General features: G+C 44.2%; 1 protein-coding gene across 1 annotated transcript; it reads right to left on the bottom strand.

The window, feature by feature from the left end:
* Positions 1-4,109: 4,109 nt before the first annotated feature.
* On the bottom strand, positions 4,110-15,263 carry EIF2S2 (eukaryotic translation initiation factor 2 subunit beta). Its single transcript, XM_080354819.1, has 9 exons — positions 15,110-15,263; positions 10,280-10,460; positions 9,256-9,359; positions 8,010-8,145; positions 7,262-7,362; positions 6,740-6,888; positions 5,793-5,849; positions 5,301-5,386; positions 4,110-4,579 (listed from the first exon to the last, which is right to left on the bottom strand). The coding sequence occupies exons 1-9, from the start codon at positions 15,122-15,124 to the stop codon at positions 4,404-4,406; spliced, it is 1,005 nt and encodes a 334-aa protein (XP_080210945.1). The 5' UTR covers positions 15,125-15,263; the 3' UTR covers positions 4,110-4,403.
* Between the last annotated feature and the right edge of the window lie 8,096 nt (positions 15,264-23,359).

Below are 23,359 nucleotides of genomic sequence, written 5' to 3'. Positions count from 1 at the left end.
TCAAGCACACAAGGTCAGCAAAACAATTAGTGTGATGTATGTGCTTTTTCTACAGACAGCTGCAAGTCACTTGGGCGTATTTACATTTAACCAACCTCCTCGCCAAATCTTCCAGTGGCTGGAAAATACACACCAGTGAACACGACAGCTGGGGAGCAGGATGAGCGAACACGAACTCACCACCCAGGTTCCAGCAGGCTGCATCCCACCATGTCCTGCCAGGCTCAGAACCAGGACCAGGCTGGGAGGGAAGAGCTGCTGCTGCAGCAGTTGGCGTGAAGGCACGACAGGGAGCGGAGATGTGGCTCCTGCCTCTGGCCCTCCCATGAGCGGAAGGGGGGCAGGGGGTGCCCTGATGGCTGATCCCAAAGTCCCCCCACCCTGGAAGCCACTGCTGGGACAGATGCTGCAGTGTGCCCAAGGGTGGCTGTGGGGGTGAAGAACTGCATGAGGTCCGTGACCATGACCTGTCAGCTTGGAGAAGAGAAGCTCTGGGCAGACCTTATTGCAAGCTTTACGGACTTAAAAGGGGCTGAAAGGAAAGATGGGGACAGACTTTTGAGCAGGGCCTGTTGCAATAGGATGAGGGGTGATGGTTTTAAACTAAAGGAGGGAGATTCAGGCTGGACATGAGGAAGGAATTGTAGCCCCTGAGGGTGGTGAGAGCCTGGCCCAGGTACCCAGAGAGGTGGTGGATGAACCATCCCTGGAGACATCCCAGGCCAGGCTGGACGGGGCTCTGAGCACCCTGAGCTGGTGCAGATGTCCCTGCTCATGGCAGGGGGAACTGGGGAGCTGGGAAGGTCCCTCCAACCCAAACGGTTCTATGATCCTATGTGGCAAGGGCAAGCACCTGTCAAACGGAAAGCTGCAGAAAATCATAATCTACTACTCAGGCAACGTGGGACTAACCTTTACTGTGGCAAAACCAATTTGAAAAGAGAAAAGCAAGCAATTATTTTGGAAGATGGAGTGACTTTGCAGTTTGTTGCTGAACTGGTAATTCTTGTGCAGCTTCTGTTTGCTGCTGAACATCTGCCTTCAGTTCTTTCTCAAAGCTTGGCCTCCCACATGCTTGGATACTGTTCTATTACCCTGGTAGTCTGGAATAAACCTGCAGGAAAAAACTGGGCAGAGGGGTAGAACAAATACCTGGCGAAATGTTATTCAAAAGATTAATAGATAATTTCTAATGAATCTTAGCTGTCAGCATCACACTCAACTTCACATTCTCTTGACTTTCAGAGTTTTCCTGTTGTTTTGATCCTGTATCTCCGCCACTAGATAGCATCGTATGCACTTTCGTCTGATTACAGAACATCCCATACGCTTTGTGACAAACCTTGTGTTGTTTTCAGCAGCAGCAGCTTTGAAATTCCGCTTTTTCTTCTCCTCACCTACAACCTCAGGTGACCAAGTGTCCCTGCCAAGCCGCCCCGGATGACACAACCCTGGGGTTTCGGGGTGTGGGGTACACAGCTGCAGGACACGATGCACCATGACCCAGGCACAGGACCAACCAGAACCCCCCTACTCTCAACGCAAACTTTTTATAGATGTTTCTCCTTCTCTACACCATTTCTGGTTATAAAAATACTACTGCTTTGATGAAGTCCTACCTCTGGCCAGAAGCTTCCATGAGAAGAGTTTAATCTCGCTTCTTTTCACAAGCAGTTCTTTCAGCAGAACAGCACCACGCCGCCTCGAAGGTGGCTGATCCTGCTGCATCCATCCTAAGCCAGGGAACTAGATTATTTTCACCATACTGGTTACTTTGGTGACCTGATGGAACCCTCCAAGTACCAACCCCCGACTACGCAAGGGAGATAACAGCATTTCCCTGGCGAAAGCGGGTTATAAAGGGATTATTCTTCTTATAAGGATAACAGTGAATTTCAGGCAGAACGGCAGCAACGTGACTTCTGGACCGTTCTCCTGGGACCTCCAGTGACAAATCTCAAAAGATATTCCTTTACGCGTTCTGGGCTGACAGATGTGCGGCATCTGGAAAGGAACAGACCTGCGACCACTGTGATGAGTTAGATGAGACGTGGGAGATCACAGGAGCCGAGAGGAGCAGCCTCGCTGTATCAGGGCCGTGTCAGCGCCAGGTTCCTCCCCAGCCCCTCCAACAGGGACTCCATCCCGCTCCGCAGCCGGGCGCTGCCTGATAAAATCCAGCTCCCGCATCTCCAGCAGCACCATCCAACCGATTTTCAGCTCACAAAGCACGGGAAACACAGCTCTTTGTGCCTCCACACACACGTCTGTGCGCAGACCCAAGGCAAAGCAAGCTACAAACTGCTTCTGGTGAGAACTCCATCCTTTAAGCTGCTTCTTTCCATTCTGCTTAAGTACAAAACTCTGCTTTTTAAACCTCTGGACACACGACTGCACTTTAAATTACATCAGTCTGACAAGGAGCAAGAGGCCTTTACATTAATTCAACACTTGTGGCAGACTGTACTCCTCTTTTGGAATAAAATCAACTAATAGCTGCTCCTAGACACAGACTTTTCATGCATCAGTGAGGCCACTTCACAGGTGAATCAGTCTACAGCTCAGGATATTAGTCACCAAAGCCAATGCCTTCAGGATTTCATGCACAGACTCAAAATCTATCTATAAAATACAGCTGTAAAGCTCTCCTGTGAGCCAGGAGAGCTCACAGATGACAGGTTTGAAGAATTATTTGGTTTTTTATTAACTTGCATCTTTTGGATCTCAATTTACTGAAGTCAAACCTGTATTTAATGCAGTTAAACACAGCAGGAGCTCAAGGCCGTACTGTGGGGTTGGTGGTTGTTTTTTTCTTGTGTGTTCAGGCTTTTTGTGTGCGGTTTGTTCTTTACTTTGGTATGCTGAAGGTATCTGACCCAGGAAAAAGCATTTACAACCAGAAAGTATCATTGTTCTCCAGCTATTTCAGTGTGTCCCAGCAGCAAGTCACTGAAACAAAAAGGCAACTGGCACTTCTCCAGGAAGTTTTACTTCCAATAGGATAATGTCTATTTGCTAGAGAAAAAACAAGAATACAACAATAATGTTACAAGAGGCACTGATCCTGGCTTTATTCACTTCAAGATACATCCAACATTTGTTATAGCTCACTTGAAATTCAAAATGCTTTTAAGAAACCAACGATAAAACCTTGGGGTTTGCCTTAGAGTGCTGTCAAGTTTTCAAATAGCAGGTAAGTGACTTCCCAGCAAGACTGTGTTCTGTATTACCATACAAAGATTAAAACTTGGCAGAAACCCTTCAGTTTCTGACACCTGATGAATGGCATTGGGAACGGTCAGCGCTTCTCTGGGGAGGAGGGTGGGTGTGCGGGGTCCTGAGCTGCTGCACCTTCTTACCCTGCACCGTTTTGGTGATTAAATGAAAACTGTCCCCCTGACAGTGCTCAAGGACTTGACCCCGCGAGTGCATCTTTGTACGTGGCAGCTCTAACAAGTTAGAACAGCACTAGAAACTTCTGATAGTGTCTGCCGGCAAAGTGCTCCTTCTGACCAACCCAAACTACTTGGCAGTATCTTCTGTAAATTCAAGACTTATACAAGATAGTGTGTTGCAGCCATCATATGATGATGTTACCTATATCCTTTTTCCTGCATTTAGCTAGATTCTTTTTAAAGTGGTGAAGAGTGCAGGACTTAAGAAATATAACATTTCTCTATTAGAAATTGAAAAATGTAGTACTATGACACTATGAAAGCTTACAGTACGGTTTGTCAATTCTGTGTTAAGAGTCAGCATCAATGTGGTGTCTGAACCATCCCAAAGTTACACTCAGCATAATTAAGCAGTATCAACCTGTCCTGACATCACTTTCTGTGCAAAATCCATTCCCCGATTAATGCGGCCATAGAAGCATGAGCAGTTCTCATGTTGCTCTATTGTCCCCCTGACTTTTTGTGGCTGGTTTCTCTGTTTAATGACAGCCTAACTAAAAATAAGCTTGTTACGTAAAGCAAAATAACCTTTATGTAAAACTTTATTCTGGGTCTTGGACACAGTTCAGTGATATGATGTGCATAATAACACGCCAACCATTCCCATGAGCTGTTTAAAGAGGAAACTGAAGGAAAAATCCAAATCAAAGACACTCACTGTTATAGTATCTTTAATTTATCTTGTGTTTTACAGAAGTCTGAATGGATTAAAAAGCACCTCCTTTCCCATCACGTTCCTTACAGTTGGTAAAACATATTCAATGAGCAAAGGTATGTGAACAGCTTGAGGATCTGCATCTTGCAAGGATTTCACAGACCAATCAAAAGCCCAATTTCCTGTAGTTTTTACAATCTTGTTTTAATACAATGGTAAATCCATTCCGATTGTAAACCTGTCCAGTCACATCTCCCCAGAACACTTTGCAAAATCCAGTGTTGATTAGCAAACTAGTTAGCTTTGGCACGGAGCTGTGCTCTCTTGCCTGTGACAGCCTGGAAACCAGTTTTGATGCTGGCGACGGAGCAGCGAGAGTGGCAGGTCTCACACTGCAAGAAGTATAATCTGGTGTCCTTCTGTAGGATTGTGTCTGGTGACCGACATGTGTGACAAGTGACATACTCCTCTGCAGAGAAGGAATTAAGTTGCAGTTAAAGGATAATGCGGACAAGTCACCACTTCTTCAGCCTTTAGTTTCACAGTTGTCTTGAAAGGCTGTTCAAATGCAGCTACTAACTTAGAAGTGGGTTCACTGTGAAAACCATGGAGGTTGAGGCAACCTAAAAATTCCCCCTCATTCCCAGGTTAATGAAGCCTGGGTTTCATATGGTACATTATGCACTGACACTGGTGTTTTAAAAATAGTAACAACCAATTAAGACTTCCCACTGGCATTCTAGAACTTCCTCTGCTGAAACAGCATTACCAGATGTCAGCAACTCTTGTACAGACACAGCACTAAACCAGTGGGTTTTGTTACATAAAATCTGCGAGGCCTTTGGCCAGCAGCACACACACTGTATTTGTTAATTAATGTGTACAATAGACCTTAAAATTAACAGTTACTGTTATTTTCCATAGTCCTCATCAAAGCCAAGAAATCAAAGTCAGAAGAAAACAAGCAATTCTCAAACACTCTGTTTTCCTTGGTATGTTTTAGTGCCAGGACAGAGTACAACCTACGTGCTTATTACAACCACCTGTATTTGCATTATAAAGCTGCAGCAAATTTACAGCTTCTTAGCACAGAATGTCCACAGCACGCACACACGTGGGCCATACATGGGCCACTGCTCATCAAAAGGGGGCTGAGAGAAATCGGTAGTGGAAAAAGGAGTTTTACTTACTGATATATCTTCTCAAGACATTTTCTATCTGTTTTTGCTGGAATCTTCCTTTGATTACAAGTTGGTTGTTACCATCTATTGAGCCACTAAGTTAAAAGAAAAAGTAATTATTTGATTTGCAGAAGACATCAAGCGTTAAAACAAGTCAGGAACATGAAGCAGGATAACGGTGCATTCTTCAAGATAAGAGTAAGCCAGGATTACTTTGTGGAAAAAAATGCACAGTTCTGAAGGCACTTGAAAACCTACAGGAAGTTTTACCCAAACACAGCCCCCATGGAGTGTGCAGTAAAAGCACACTCCAGCAGAGAAGAGCCTCATATTTAAGCTACCCACTTAGAAGAGCTTCACAGAATTGAGAATTAACACCTGCATAGCTCAGAGAAGCGACCAAGACGACTCCCTAGCAAGGTGTAATATGCTGAACAGATGTCATGCATGCAGGAGGCAATGGCAACGTGGTTAAGCTCATACACAGCCCAGCAGCCTTACCTTGTACCCAATTCTGCCAACAAAAATGCCAGAAGATGTTTTGGCTGACGATGTAATCTAAAAATAGAGTAAGGATATGTTTAACCTTCCCCCTTTAGAGAAATTTGATATTTACACCAGGCCTGGCAGGCTAAAATGATCTTAAATTACTAAGTTTAAAAGGCAGCAGTGCCAGAGGGTCTGCACCAAAGTGCAAGGGCAGACAGTGAGGACACAAGAAAACTGAACAGTCCACAAAAAAAAATCCCACCGCCCCTAAAAACTAAACTCACAATTACAGTAACTATTGAAAAGCAGTTTTCTATTTGAGATTTTCCGTTCTTTTCCTCCCGTCCCCTCACCGTTCCCCAAAAAAAGCGTTACTAGCTACTATTCAAAATTCACTTTAGGGGACTACCCAGATCCTCAGTGTGATTTCACCAGCACTGTTTTCTGGCACATTCGTAAAACAAATCAGATATGCATTCCCAGAAGTGCTCACAAAGAACAGAACTGCCCTCGTGAGGAATAATTAAGATGTAGAAAGCACTGCAGAAAATCATGGATAAAACTACTGAATTCCATACTATTTACCAAGAGAATGATATTTGTAGTCAGGTCAAATTATCATTTTTCCCATCCCTCCTCCCAAGACCTGCAAATAAATATCACTGGTGACCCAACTACAGAAGCTGGTAAACTCACAAAATCAATACATTCAGTTTTAGGGGCCCATGTAGCAAGCCTACAATTTTCATAATTTAAGTATAAAATAAGAAATTATCTCAAACCATCTTCATAAATATCTTCTTCCAGAGAGGAACCCTGCAAGATGACTGAAACAGCTTTCGGTTTGCTCCTGGTTTGCCAGAGTCTTGTGTCAGAAAACATACATTCAACACAAAAGCCAACAGCACTGACAAGTGCATCCACTCACTATTCCTGGGAAATCTCAAGAACACACTTACAATTTGCAGATGTCTGTAAAGTTGACAAAAGATGTTTTCTTGGTCCCTACTCTTACAACCTGCGGAGGCTTCATGACAAATTTTCGTTTTTCTCCAGCTACCATATCTGGGTTTTTTTCCCGCATGATGTTAAATACTCTATTGAGCAACTGCAAGAAAAAAAGACTCACATGATCACATTTCTCAAATGAAGTACATCCCTTTGAAAACCTCGAAACACTGTTCACAATGAATATCTGACCATTAGCATTGCCTCATGGTTTTTTGAGCACACACTTTAAAAAAATGTTCTGATAGATGCAAAATAAAAAGGCCATTTCACTAATGGTTTATTTCATAACCCACAATAACTCGGTCTATTTGCAGAGGTGTTTTAACTATCACTAATATTGCCCTATATGAACGTTAACTGTGATAAAAGATGTGCTGTTACTTTCAGTTAGAAACAGGACATATGAACTTAAGGCCGTGCTCTACTGATGCACATCAACAAAGATTTTTTAAGTGTCTTTAGAACATTACCTCATCATATGTGTAGTCCCTTTCTGAGCCTGCCCACGCAGGTCCTGACTGAAGGCTAAAAGAAATTCCATCATCTTTTTTGCTATCTTCATCCTCAAAAGCTGTGAAGAAAGTTTGGGATTCATTAAGAAGAAACATTCTTTAACCTCCATTTCTAAAAGGTACATCAAAGACTATTCCACTAAGATGCAAACACAAGCCTTCTCTGTCTGCTTACAAGGGACACCAGCACTTAAGGCAAGTTTACACAGTGCTTTTACAGAACATTTTTCTGATAAACAATATAGTGGTAAAGGTAAGAAAATGAATTTTGAAACAAAAAGGCACTTGAACAGAACTTAGTTGCCTACAACATGTGTGGGGGACTACGGTGCGTCTGTGGATTCCCTGACGGAGGGCATGGGAACAGAAATGACCCTTGAAGATATTAAAGCCTACCTGTCAGAAAGATGGGAGTAAAGGAGTATCCAGAGATGTTGAAGATGTACTCGTGAGAGAGAAGGGAGTAAAAGAGTAACACTGATGATAGCAAAAATAGCCAATGAGATGTTACTGCTGTAACTCGTAACCAATAGCGAAGGGACACACGAATTGGTAAAACTGTATAAAAATGCACTTGTGGCAATAAATGGCATCTACTACTTTCATCCTGGAAGAACTTGGTCTATGTCGTTTGTCCGTCTTAACCACGACAAACATGGACTACATTTCACTTTTAACATCTAATCGAGCTGGCTTATACTTTTACCTTCATCCTTCTCCATTATCTCATCTTCATCTGGAAACTTCACATTCTTTTTTTTCTTCTTTTTATTGCCCAGCATGATATCAAGGTCATCTTCAGGTTCTACTGCCTCTGGCACATCTCCTTCAATTTTCAAGTCCTGCAAAGAAATAATGAGACCGTAGTTTACAGTATTAGAACACAAACCTCCATTGCACTGCATTTGAAATAATACTAGTACCATGCTATACTAGATGAATACTAGTAATATCCACCACAATCCTAAAAGGTAGCAGGGAAGAATGGAACTAAAGCATTAAGATGCTGAAGGGCGTGCTGCACTACCACCACGACGCAGAGCTAGATATTTTTATGCCAAGCTCAGATACCATAAAGTATGTGCATCTAACAGTGCAGCCTTGCACTAAAACTTAGTTTATACTATCCCCTTTGGAATACTTGATTTCCTACTAAGTGATCAACGCAGGCAAAAATCTTCTGGTCTAACTTCAAGAGCAAGGCCACATTATACTTACCCTAAAAGCATGAGCCATTTGAGGGGCTAAGGGAACAAAACACCCCACATGGCAGACAATAAGGTGAGGCAAAGCTGTGCTACCTGCAGCCAGTCCCATTTGTTATCACAATTCTGCACATGTAGAGAACATAGAGCAAACATTTCACCTGTCTGGGGCAGACCAGAGGGACATTTTCTTCCCCAAAAGGCAGAATCTAAAGAAGAGGTTTACACATAACATAACATATCTCCGCCCTCTTGCTCTCTGGGCTGGCCAGTTACGCTGACACTTGATACAAAAAAACAACTCGAGAAGAGCAAAAATATCTTGTACACCTTCTGAAACACAGAACAGTAGACAATTTTTAACCCATCAGAATAAATGACTCCTGAGCAGATATACAGCCTTTATTTGAAGGACTATTCTGTGTGGCTTCTGTCATCCATTTACTTCTCTCACCCCAAAAGACAATTAACTTTGATGCCAGCCAACCCTTACTACAGATTGCAGAATTACTTGCTCATTGTGCAGATCAGTTAGATTATTTTCACTTCTGGGCAAAAAGCGCTCCAGGAGCAACATGTTTAGCAGAACCTGCTATGTATGAAAGACACGGTGAAATGTAAGTTCCATTATTAATCGCACTACGAGATGATGACAGACTGGAAACAAATCCTGCCCTGCCAATCCCCAGAAAATGAAAGCAAGAAAGCTATCAGCCATAGACAAATGACTTAGTTATGTGAACAAACCTTTATGCCTTCTTCTGCTTCATCTATATCAAATATTTTTTTTGTTTTTTTCTTCTTTTTCTTTTGATTGAAGAAGTTTAAGTCATCCAGGTCATCTGTTGCATCTAAAAACCAAAGGATTACCAGAAGAAGTATAATAACTGTAGAATCAGTTCAGACATTAATGTTTCTAATTTACATCCAAATCTTCAAAACTATACAGTAAGAGATAAGCAATGATCTGTAGCACCTGCAGATATCCTTGAGGTTTTAAAGAGGTCATTCCCTTCTATCCCCAAACACCTTAGTATTGTTTTACAGTTTCTGCGTCTTCTAAATGCATTTACTTAAAAATTAACTGCTTAATCTCTGTCTGCTGTACAAGAGATACTATTCACTTTTGTTGTTATAAGAGAAATGCGTGGAAAAAAAGAAGAAACTGCAGGAGGAAGATACAGTTTATTTGCTTTACTGTAGGAGCCAATTTTATCAACAAACTGGATTTCAGTTAACAGCATTCTCTGAATCAGGTTATCGTGAAATGACATTGGCCTCAATTTAAAAAGCAAGGTTATATTCACAATTGCAAGCTTACTTCCTGAAAGATTCTGAAGAACATTCTAGTTATCACATTTACAGCTGTCCAAAAACCAAAACCCCCTATAACCATATTTCTGTTATCATACTATTGCTTAGTTGTTCAAACGAAAACCAGTCATAGCTGTGTATTGTAATAACTGCATGTGGAAGACATAAAACTTCATGCCAACTATTTTATGGTTCTCTTTTCATTGTCTCACACAAAAGAGTGTGAGTCAAGAAAGCAGAATTTAAATAAGCCAGTGGTAGTTTGCTGGCTGGCTGTGAATGTGATTTCAAGCAGGAGGGAAATCCACCCTCCAAACAGGCAGAGTGTTACTCACAAGCCTCTAAACAAACCTGGGCCCCAGCATTATACACTCTGATGCCAAATTCTTGAAACAGGGCTTGTAGTCTCAAAATATAGGGCTACCTTTGTGAGCTTATCTACATAGATTAACTTTACCTTTCTTCCTGCTGTCTTCTTCATCTGCTTCAACATCTTTGTCTTCTGTTGGCTCTGGTTCAACTTCTTTTGTTTCTGACTGCTGAGTCTCTTCTGCTTGCGTATCCCCTCCTTCCTCATCCAGCATAAAGGGCTTCTTCTTTTTCTTCTTCTTCTTGCTCATAGTAGGATCAAAAATCATCTGTAAAAGTCAAAAGTTCCTTAGCAACACAATTATCACCTTCCATTTAATATTTGTAACACCTTTAAGTTTCTCTTGAGATTCCTTCAAGTTACACAAACTGTCCCTTGGCTTCAATCTCAAGGTGGGATTTTTCTAGAGCTGTAACAACATAACACAAGTTAACTGACCCAAAACAGTGATTACTAAAAACACTGCAGATCTTGTCCCAAGGCATGACTGATGAGACCAATTACAAGAGACATTACAACACTACTTGACAATTCAGAGCTTCCGTGACTTTTCCTACAACAGTCCAAGTTTCTTCCCATTTCTGTATTAGCTCGGCTGAAAATATATGAAAGCTGGGCATCTTTCACAGACTAACTACCAGCTACTTCTTGGCTTTATTATCACTATGCACTCAAATTTTGAAGTAAGACTATGCAAAGCCACCACTGAACCACTCAGCATCAGAAAAAAAAAAAAATGAAGTTCACTTATACCACAGAGCCTGATTACTTACCAGTTACACTTTGTACTTCTATTTGTGAGACATGTTAATTTCCAGATTTATTAAAAGGCAAGATCTACCAACAACTCTCTTGACAAGAATGCTCTGGACTAGGGACAAGCCCAGAAGGGGCTGGTGACACAGCAAGAACTGTATCAGCTCTCAATACTACAAAGTAGCAAAGGTCTCATCCTTTTCCCACACTGGTGGGAAACTGAACCTCAGAGACCAAGTGATTAAAAACCATTAATGAGTTCTTTAGCCAGCAAAGCAGCTTAATGTACGTAGTCTGGCTGTGAAGAAGGCGCTAACCCCAAGACTCACTTCTAACCTATTCAGCAGCTGCAGACCTGAGATATTTAACACGTGAGCTCTTCAGTTTTCCAACATAGGAATGCTTCCTACTTTTGTCACTGAAGATGCAAGTTTGATGTCACAGCTTCTGGTCACTTTTGTTACAGACATCTGGCCATATTTTCACACCATAGTATCTATTTAACGTATTAAACCGTTTTTGACACTTGAGACTTTCTCCAGCAATCTTTTCCTTCACTTCTCATTCTCCTACACATATTTTAGTGATATTCTGATTTTCTGGAACTTACATGTTTCATAAAGGCTCTACTGACAGGCAGCAAGCTGCACATGCAAGTGTCTGAAGCGGCACATCACAGAAGGGTCCACAGACATGGGACACTGAAGCTTAAGGCTTTCAAAGGGCTCAAGTGTGTCTTTAGTTGTACACGCTGCACTACAACAATTTTCAAAAGAGGGTTTCCCTCTAATGCTTCGTTAGTCGCATGTGTGAATCATGCTCTTACAATGCACAGTAAGCAAAGAATGTGCACAACCGGTTGTGCTGTCTGCTGGCTCCCTCCTGCAACCCCAGCCCGCCAAACAGAGGGAGAGGCGCCCGCAGCTCCAGGAACAAGCACACAAACGCTGTTTTCAAGATCATGACTCATTTCAGTGAAGAAGCTTTGCAAGACTCTGAAAAGTTTTATATCCTCTCACATGATTAAGCAAACGTAAGATGGGAATGGCAGGAAGATGAGCCAGGGAGGGTCAGTGGGACATGAGGAAAAGGTTCTTCACCCAGAGGTGCTGGACACTGAACAGGCTCCCCAGGGAGGTGTCACGGCCCCAGCCTGACAGTGTTCAAGAGACTGGACAACGTCCTCAGACACACGGGGTGACCTGTGGGGTGTCCTGTGCAGGGACAGGAGTTGGACCTCATGAGCCTTGTGGTCCCTTCCAACTCACAACATTCTATGATTCTACAAAAATATGATGTATTTCTAAGATTATGCTTAGATCAGGTGTAATGATTTCTAAGAAGGAACTAGCCCACCCACCCTAAATCACTCTTCTCTTTGTGAAGAAACGGCCATCTTTCATCCCAAACCACCACAAAGCACATCTTGTGTCTACAAGACACATTGTGTCCTCAGTAGCACCAGTCTCAACTGAAGTTAACACACAAAGACAACTTCTGGATGCAGGAGATCATTTTTTTCAGCATTAAAACTGTGTAGCTGGCCTTGGACAGAACACTGCTCTGAAGATCCACTCCATCCATCCAGGTCAGGCCAAGCTCCTGCAAACACAAGACCCCGTCATAACAGGTGAGCTACTCTCAGGAAATAACAGAATAGTTCCACAACGGAAGAAGGAGGCCTATGCCTGGAATATTTTGTTCATCAAGGGCTCCAATGAAAACTAAGCAGGAGTCTTAAGTCACACATGCTTTAACAAATCATGATATAAACTACACCAGCCTGATAACCAGGCCACGATGTGTTTACCTTTCTGAGCTAAATGTTTCAGAAGTTCTTTTATTTCTTTTCTCTATTCTGTATGTTTGATTAGTCAAAGCATTACAATACCATTTAAGCACCGAGAAACTCTACAAACTTGCAGGCCCTCTACTGAAGGGGCTGTAGCCTCCAACACAAATACAAACCCTCTGCTTCTCCTGTGTCAAAATGGTTATAAATTTCTACCCTTATTCTGCTCTCGGAGACAAAGTCCCATATGGGGTTTTGTCTTCTGTGGACCACACAGTTCTTTTTCATATTCAGCTACATACACCTACTCCTTATTTCAAATGCCTAAACAGTCAAAACCCCAGTTTACAGAAAACTTGCAAGTGAAAGAACAGAGCTTTATACTTCAAGTCCAACTCTCAAGACAGAAGTCAACACAACTTTAAACCACTGTGACATTGGCAAATGCTGGGGATTCTAACAGCGCTCACAAATAAATCCCATTTCATTAGTCTGAATAAACACAGGCAGGTCTACAAAGCACACAGCAACTCTGCGCTGCTGACCATAGTTCAGCCATCCTTAGGCTACACCGAGTCAATGTCTACGATGGAGTGCGAAATGGCAAAGACCAACCTGCCCCTAAACTCCCTGGCTACACAAAACAAAGCATTCTCCAATATTATTTCTGTAAGCTTCAGAGAACTGCAGGGTGAGAATAACTTCTGGATATCCAGTAGGATTTTTAATAGAGCAAACAGATGTTAACAGACTGCTTCCCGCTGCAAACGGGGCCTGTGTCACCTCTGTAGCTGCACTGCTGGCAGCACTTGGGCAGGAGATGTTCCACCAGGGAGTTTCATTTTGTATACAGCTCTGAACACCTTAAGCTACAGTCCAATGCAAGAAACCGAAGTTTTGTAACATCTATACCATTTTAACGTGCAAATGTGTCTTCATCCTCCTCACTGTTGGAGGGTTGGTTGCTTTAAAAAGTTTCACCAAGTTAACATCAATAACAAACTACTTGGCTCCTAACAACCAGATACAGAGAAGTTCTGGAAGGCACGTGTGCTCACTCACTCACACATCCACTAGCCAGAGATGTAACAGTGACAGTTCAACAATGATACTTTACTCTGTCAGTCTGCTACATAAAGCACTCCAGAAATGTAACTTTATTATACTAGATATTCCTGATATCACTTCAATAGCAGAACAAATGCATTAAGCAAGAAAAAGTAATTTTACTGACGCTTAAATACAAACTGGGAAACTCCAGGTGAACTGCTCAAAGGTTCTGTGATTACCTCAGACAGAAAGCATCTGACACAAGGATTCCTGGGCCCTAATTTCTGGAACCAGAGCACAGCCTAGACATTAGAGCCGCAGTTCCAGGGACATAATTAGGCATAAAAACGCAGTACATTCATTCTAGATGTTAAAGCAGCTGAATAAGTCAGTCTCAACTACCATTAACAGAACTAGTAATTACACTAGTTCTCCTTTATTACGCAGGACAAATGAGGGCTTGCCTGTCTCCATGGCGAGAGCGACCACTTGCTCAAAGGAAACATGTCACACAGGTATTTTAGACACCATAGAGAAGACCAGCAGCAGCCATCTCATGGATGCAGCCAGTGCAGTTCCCCACAGGCTGCAGTCACCCATCAGGGTGCTTCAGAGATGCAAAGCGTCCCTCTTCCCCACGAGAGCACCTGAAACGCGGTTAGTAAAGGCGCCAGCACACGGGAGGAACAACACGTGAAAGGTTTCTCAGACACAGAAGTGTCTACTTCCCTGAGGTGTGCCAGGGCAAACACCACGCGATCCGGAAAACAGGGAGGTATCATTTGTTAAGATGTAGCTATTTAGCTCTCCGGGTTAAAGGCGAGTTATTAAAGCTCCAGACAGTGGCAAATACGCTGACTGAACGCTACGTCTCGATAGCAGAGCACGGAACACGACGGAGAAGGGGTGGCGGGGAGACCCGCCGCCCTGCCCGGGCCTCCCTCCGCCCGAGCTGGCGGAACACGGGAGGTGCACCGAGCTCTGTCTCCCCACGGCCGCGGGCCGGCGGGACCGCGCGGCGCAGACGCCGGGAGCTCCGGGGAAGGCGCCAGCGCCCACTCGGCCTCCGCCCCGCGCGCCGAGAGGCGGCCGCGGGCCCCGCTAGGGGACGGCGGCGAGCGGGGCAGCTGCCGGTGCCGCCGAGCGGGGCCGCGGGGCCCATTCGCCTCCGGCCGCCCGAGCACCGGGCCGCCGGTTCTGCCCCAGGGCGGAGGCCGCGCTCGCTGTAGGCCTCAGGCCCGCTCTCCCACATGGCGGCGGCCGCGGCGCAGCTCTCGGGCCCGGCTCCCCCCGCGAGGGCAGCGGCCGCCGGGTCTCACCTCGTCGCCCGACATGGCTGCGGCCGGGCGCGGAGCGGAGCGGAGCGGTGCGGTGCGGGAGGCGGGCGGAGCGGCGGGCGCGCAAAGGACCGGATCAGCCGTTGCCCGCGACCGCCGCGCTCGGCTCTTGCATCAGCGCTCCCCTCCCCCGCGTGCCCGCGCCTGCGCAGCCGCCCCGCGCACGCGCGTCCCGCCGCGGCGCCTCGCGGGAGTTGTCGTTTCCGGAGCGGCGGCGGCGGCACAATTACAATTGCATTAAACAGTATTTAATACAGTATTACAACAATTACAACAAATACCATTTCCCTGAAAATAAAACAAACAGTTTCAGAGCAAATCTGAGGCCTTAGTACTTATTTTTAAAATGTTCTTTAAGCTTTGCTGCCACCTCTATCCACAGTCCTGCCGAATACAGCTGTAGCTCCATGGGAAGGTAAATGCTCACGAGGTGCCAGCGGCCCGGCCCGCCCGGGCGGCGGGTTTGTCGCCGGTGTCACCTCACGGAACCCCAGCATGTCAGGGGTTGGAGGGACCTCAAAGCTCATCCAGTGCAATCCCCCCATGGAGCAGGAACACCCAGATGAGGTTACACAGGAAGGTGTCCAGGCGGGTTGGAATGTCTGCACAGAAGGAGACTCCACAACCGCCCTGGGCAGCCTGGGCCAGGCTCTGCCACCCTCACCCCCAACAAGTTTCTTCTCAGATTTATGTGTAACCTGTTAAAATTCTGCCTCCAAACCCACTCTTCACAATTAAAAGGTCATTCATTTCATGCAAGATTTAGTGTTAATGCAGACAGAGCCATCAGCCCAAACCATTACAGGCTGGTTTACAATTTAATATTTCCAGACCATTCGCATTCTTGGAGTCCCATAACTTCCCATTATGTGCTGTAACTTGCACTGCTCTTCTTACAGTAGTGGGAGATTATGCACACTATATCATTTAACTTTTTAATCGCCTACAAGAAAAGACTTCCCATCTTGTCTGTCCTCGGTCGTCCTTTCCTGTTTGCCTCAGCTGAAGGTGAGGACACCCAGCACACACACGCAGAGCCCTGAGTTTGCAGACAGAGCGGGGAACAGGATCAGTTTTAGCTTTTCCCAGTAGGACTAAAATATTTTTCTGTTAAACTGCTGAAAGCCAACTTCAAAATAATTACTTTCCATTCTTGCTTCAGTACCAATACATTTCCCTGGGCATTTGTAGCATTTGGGTCGCTGTCACTTGCCTTTATGTCACAGGGACGCCACGGCTTTTAAGGTACTGCAGGCAGCCGTGATTTAATGCTGGTGATATGCTGAGCAGGCACACTCAGTGCTGCTGTAACGCTGAAGATGGTTTCCCACCAAATTCTTCTTTATTTTGCTGCGTTTCCCTGGCATATTAGACTGTTCACACTGATGCAAAGAGACACTTTCCACTGGTGTGAAGCCAGAGCGGGTGGCTTGGTAATCACTGTGCTAATGACTGTGTTAATGACTGCAGCCTGACCCCCTCCTCACTTCCCAGAGCTCACCCAGACCAACCTCCTGTCCTGAGGCAGGATAACTATATTTTTATATCACCCGCATTTATATTTGTGTAAGCTGTTCTTAAACGCCGTGATGGACAGAGATTCTCTCTGCAGCCTGTCCAAGTGCCTGACAAAAACATTTCTTCCTCTTCCTTGCTGTGACTTAACCCAACACCTGTTGTAGTGTCCTCTGGAGACAGAGACCTTCACTGCTCTCTGTGTGACAACCCACAGGCCTTTGGAATATCACCGTGCTCTTTCCTGTCTTGTCCCCACAGTCTTCTTTTTCCAAAGATGCAAATCCAGCCCCTACAGCCTTTTTCAGGAGATCATATTTTCTTGTTCTCATTTTCATTGCTGCCTCTTGCTCCTCGCTTACTTATGTATTTATTTCTTCAGTGCAGTGCCCAATACTGGACAAAGTACTTCCATCACACGCCATGGCAGTACCAAGTAGGGCAACATAATTCCCCCCAAATTTCATCCATGATACATCTGTGAATGCATTCTAGAATAAAATTCACCATTTTCTTTGTTAGTAATACTCGAGGACCAAGTATTATTGGTGATAAATACCCTGAGATACGTGGTGATCAAAAATCCTGAGATTTCCTCCAGTTGGGCTGCCCAATGAATAATACATACCATATGTTGTGCACATACATAATACACATATTTGAAAAATGACAGAGGAAAATCTAATGGGAGCTGCTGGAAGTGCTGTGCTGGAGTTATGACCTGATCTTCAGATAGAAACCGAAACACTGTCTTTGAAGCTCTTGGCTGCAGATTCTGCAACATCAAAGGCATGTCTGGGAGATCACCATATATTGCTTTTTTTCCCCTCTTCTGCTGAAAAACCACTCAGGATGCAGGACTTTCCTGTTCTGTTTTCTTCTTTGTTTTCCTCATGAATGAAATAAGTTCCAGAAACTTAAGAGCACTGCTATGTTAGTTGTTAATTAATTGTTACCAATGCCAACACTTGACCAAGAACAGCTGGAACTAGTCTCTTTGATCTAATATTTAGGGAAAAAAAAACCCTGTGTGCGTTTTGATAAGGAAGGCACAGTCTGGGTTAAAGAGTTTGCAGAAACACACAGATAACAGGTATATATATATTTCTCTTTTTTTGTTATTTTGTTGATGAGCAACAATCATGACATAAGAAAAAGGCATGTGATACAGAATGTCAAGTAGAATTTCAGCTTTACTAATGAGAATTCAGCAACTTAAAGCTGAGAAGCTGAGCACACTGAAAGCATTATGTGGTTGCACAAGTTATAGTCTGAAAGTGATGAGCAATCACAGCCTGGGATGAACAAACTTCAAATGCAACCCTGAGCTGGGGTGATGACACAGTGAAAATTACCATCCTGTGGAACACACCTGTGGAGGCTGTGAGTGTGTCTGCCCTCGTAGTACCACCCAGCCCTTCAGAAAAAGACTTTGTGACTTTGCCTTTCTGAATTCTGCATCCTGCTCCAGTGCTCCCTGTGATGCTGAAGCCGTGTTCCTTACTGGTGTGACTGGATTTCAAGATCTGTTGTTTGCATTTGCAGAGGTGTCGCTTTTTTCGCTTAAAACTTCCCTGCGCTGGAGGGTTAATTGAGATCAAAAGCATTTAAAACACCCTTGCTATTCCTGAGTATCTTCCCACTCAGGAAAAATTGTCAACACGTTTGATCAAGGACAACATCACATGGACATAAGATTTTAATTGAATCCATTTAAACAAGGAGTAAGTCCTTATTTGCCAGAAGACACTCTGTTCCATGTCTATATTTGAAAAAGTTGTATGTGGATAAAAATGTCAAAGATATGTCTAGAAAAGATACGACACCCTAAACAACCTTTTCCAGATTTGATGGAAATGCCGCCTTCTGTCACACGTTTTGATCAGGCAAATATAGGAAGAAAATGGATACACAGGAGCCTATATATTTTAGATTATTTTCTCATCATAAGTGGAAGTTGACATGTACCTATTAGTGATAATTGACAATATGAATCAACACAGAACCAAATTGCATCTCGGTTTTGGAATTCAAAGTCCTAGGGAAAAAAAAGAAGAGGGGGGCAATTAGATAATGAGATCAATTTCTAAACTGTCACATAGACACAGATCTTGTGGATTCACATATTTCACTTATCTTTCTATTCCCAAATTTATGAATGATTGACTTAATCCCGGTCAAAATAAATCTCTCATAAAGGAAAAGGCATATGTTGAGTGGGTTTTAAAAACCCCTGTCAGGCAATTCATCATCTCACACAGATCAAAGATACTGTCAAGTGTGCGGTCTTGCCATTATAACTGCATCCGAAATAGAAGTTTTACAGGGACAAATGTACCAGTCAGACAAGGTACCTTAGAGCAGCATGTGCTCCACAAACAGGAGTGTGCAGCAAGCTGTGGCAGGAAAATCAGAGGGATTAGTAAAAGTGCTGCTCAGTCTTTTTTTAATTAGCATGTTATTGTACAAGCTAGGAAAGGTTTGCAAACACTGGAGCGACCAGCTGGGTTAAGTTACGCTGTGCAACTCATCCACATTCCTAAATGGGATTTTTGTATTGTTATGGCTGAAAAATGGAGGCCCAGTGTTTTCCATCATTTTCTGATTGTTCATGGCATTGCTTCCAGAAAAATTATGGAGATGCTATTGCCTCCAACATCCTGAAGTCCAGTTACTGGCCTTAAGTTAAAGTTAATTTTTGTCAACCTGGCAGTAAGGATCTGATTTGATTCTGTGAATTATCTAAGAATCAAAAAGTCCAAAATAATATTTGATTCCTTGATCTTATTTTCAAATGCTAATATAACAGAAGCAGGCTGGAAATACCCTTCCTTCACAGGGTGAGACAGAACATTCAGCCAGTAAAGACCAGTATATCTGGATGGCTAACAGGCATTCATTTAGTAGCAAATGCCATAGCGTAACGATGATAGCAAATCCACAGCAAGGATCAGAGCCATTCAGTAAATTGCAAAGGGGCTGATTTTGTTAATGTGGGAACAGCTTCATTAGTCACGCATTTTGAAACACTCCAGTGTTTTGGCAGTTGCTGTCATGGACAATCAAAAAAAGACCTTTAAGAATCTGTGCACAGCTGGACATAGCATCAGACCATCTCAAACAGACAGTGATATAGAACTTTTATTTCACACAATAACTTCACTAGTCCTGGGAGCAAATAATGCTGCCACTGTGAGGCTGTTGGTGCCTATGGAAAGCAAGGAAAGGTTGTATCGTTGCTTTTGGATGGGGCTGCACGGCTGTTGTGGCAGTTCCTGGGTCTAAATCCTTCCTCTCATTGCTCTTTGACCTTTAGAAACATGGAGCCAGAAGGAAACACTTGGGCTCTGAGGTGTTGGTGGCATTGAGGCCATCTTGAAAGGCCCTGCAGAAGAGGGGTCAGCACATCACTTTCTGGGTTTTGTAACCCAACTTGGCCTTGCCTCTCTGTACAATAAGAAGAAAATGACCTTGGGATGGACTTGGAGGGACCCTCAGCTCCGCAGCTGATGTCCAGTTTCCCAACAAAGCGCACAAGCGCAGAAGGAGCCTTGCAACTCAGCCAACGTTGTATGACTAGAAGGCAGCAGCTCCATCCCCAGTAAATGTAGAGCCAGAGCACTCAGGCTGGGGGAAAGCAAACAGTATGTGTTTCGTTTCTTCCTCTAGAGCACAGAGCTGAACTCTCATCACCCATTTCTTCAGTGGACACCCAAGTAATGGGGAAAAGTGGACAGTGGGGCTTCCTTCAAAGCTGCTCTACATTGCATAAACACTGAAACGGCCCAAGCAGAGGCAATTTTTCTCAGATCTCTGAGAAAATGCTTTTGCCACTGGCCACCTCTCTCATTCCCACTGTCTCAGAAAGTGCTGAAGCCCTCTGTGGTTGTGTATGTGCCTTCCGCAGAAATACGGGTGACACAGGAAAGTCCACTGGTGGAAATTTGGGCAGGGCTTGGACAAGGTTTGAAGGATCTCAGGACCGCTGACATTTCATTTTGCCCCAGGCTATGAGGAGACATTTAGTGCCAGATTCCCATTAATTTCAGACACTTGAATATTGTGGGTAACTCAGGCCATTGCTTCTGTGCTTTTTCCTCATCACCTCATCTATCTGTGGGAAGAGAGTCTGTTGCCAAGCACATGTGCAGGTTGTGCCTTTTGCTGCAGGACCTCCTGGTGCCGTACGGCCCCTGTGGCAAACCCACCAGAGCAGTCAGCCTGCCTTGAGAGCAAACGCTGAACAATGGGCGTTTAAAAAGAATAAATTGAAATAATCATTTTTTGAGTTATCAAAAGAATTCAGATGGATTTGAAGGGGCAAAGTGCTGAAAATGTGAAAAATAGCTTTGTAGAATAGCCAGATGATTCAGCTACGCAGTGAAACAGGATAAATGTGTCTCAGATGAAGAGGAAACATGGCTTTCTTCACAAGCAATAAATACTTAGTTTGTTAGCTGCATGAAATTGTCTTACAAGCCCTAATTTCAGATGAATCTGTCTTCAAGATACTAAACAAATTTTTAAATATGTTGGTGCCAGAATGCTGCTTCTGTTTCTTAGAAGCAGCACAAAACACATGCACAAAGGTTGTTTATAGCCTGAGCACACAGGCCATAGCTATGGTTAAAGTCTTGCATAAGAGAAATAACACTTGATTATTAACATATTAGCATATTACCAACATGCTAATTATTAGCATATTACCAATATGCTAATAGAATTATTAGCATATTACCAATATGCTAATCTTTAGGAACTGACAGCAAATCCATTGTCACCAGAGAGACAAAAGGCTGCAGGAGCTAAAAATCTGGAGACTGATAAACAAGCCTGTACTATTGCATGAAAGCAAAGATGGATTTCCCGAAACACTCTCCGTAGGGACAACCATGACTGTGTTTGCTTGGTTAAGCACACATCTGGCAGAATCAAATTTCAGTGCCAAACACATGATCCTCTCATGGAGAAAAAGCTACTTAAAAGCTACTTAAGCATGTGTGCTTTTGGTTTGATTTGGAGGGTAATGGATTTCCAGCTCAGCTGTAATCATGTCGTCCTGGTAGCACTGGTTGTAGGTACGATCCTGCTGCAGCAAATGAGACTGCTGAAAAAGAAATTAGCAACATCCTGTACCACGCACTAGTGAGGCCAAACCTCAAATCCTGGGGTCAGCTTTGGGCCCCTCACAACACAAAAGCCCTTGAGGTGCTGGAGCGAGTTGAGAGAAGGGAACGGAGCTGGTGAGGGGCTGGAGCACAAGTGTGATGGAGCGGCTGAGGGACCTGGGGGTTCAGCTGGAGAACAGGAGCTGAGGGGAGACCTTCTGATCTCTGAACTGCCTGAAAGGAGCTTGGAGCCAGGGGGGTCGGGCTCTGCTCCCCAGGAACAAGCGCCAGGAGCAGAGGAAACGGCCTCAAGTTGCACCAGGGGAGGCTGAGGTTGGATCTGGGAACAATTTCTTCCCCAAAGGGCTGTGGGGCATTGGAACAGGCTGCCCAGGGCAGTGCTGGAGTCGCCATCCCTGGAGGGGCTGAACAGGCGCAGAGATGAGGTTCTCAGGGACATGGGTTAGTGGTGGACCTGACAGTGTTATGTAATGGTTGGACTCAATGATCTTAAAGGTCTTTTCCAACCAAAACAATCCTGTGATTCCATGATCCTTGTGGCAACTGGACCAGAGCAGGAGTCAGCCTTGTTAGTGGCTGTGGGATACTCTGTGAATGGAAAGGCTAAGGCTTCAGATAGCCCACCCATCTGACAGTCTTTGAACTACAAATGCAGAACTAAATACATTTTAATTCCCAGCTCCATCTGGATTTGAACATAAGGATGTGGATCCAGAAAAGAACCACACCAGGTGGAAAGGGGATGAGTCAGCCCTTCTGCATCTGTCAGCAGCACCACAATCTTCATAGTGCAGCTGTCTGGAAAACCCTGGACTCCCAAGGAGTAGTCCGAGGTTTCCCGCAAGTGTTTCTTCCATAGTAAAAGAAAAACATTAAATTCTTAAGAAGTATTGAATGTTTTTGTTTATATTGAACCAAATGAGAAAGAAAACAGAAATCAGGAGCCTGAGTTTCAGGAGAGAAAAACATTTTTCCTTTGAGCACCCTGATCTTGATCCGTATTCATCTGAAGACATAGACAAAGCAGCTGAAACAACCCTGGAGATTTATGAAGCTTTGACTCATACCCAACTGCTTTGTAGCACTCTCTTTTTGCTGCATTTTCCACTCCACACAATAGATTTCAAATTTCAGTTGGGTGTTAGCGTAAGAATTCAAGCACCAGGAAGACGTACCCATCCCCATCTACATTTTCAAAGTGATCAAGCTTTTCAGGCACTAAAATCTGCATTCAAAGGCTACGAGGTCTGCACTGTGGAAGGCAGGGTGCTCTGCAGCTCCTCACTCAATGGGCACCCTTGAGATCCTGTTTCACTTTGGCTGAGATCCAGAGCTGCGGTGCAGCGGTCATGACCAAGGCTTGGCTGGAACCTTGCAGAAGGAGGATGTTTATTTGAAGTAACTCTGAAATTAACTGGTCCAGGAGGCTGGTTTGAATCATCACCTGGTGAAGGGACAGGTTTTGGCTTACAGAATCACACAAAATGTGAGGGGTTGGAAGGGACCTGGAAAGCTCATCCAGTGCAATCCCCCCATGGAGCAGGAACACCCAGATGAGGTTACACAGGAAGGTGTCCAGGCGGGTTGG

The sequence above is a fragment of the Nesoenas mayeri genome (genome assembly GCF_963082525.1).
Source record: "Nesoenas mayeri genome assembly, chromosome: 16".
NCBI lineage: Eukaryota > Metazoa > Chordata > Aves > Columbiformes > Columbidae > Nesoenas > Nesoenas mayeri.
The sequence above is the reverse complement of the archived record's forward strand: the minus strand, read 5'-3'. Positions and strand labels throughout refer to the sequence as shown.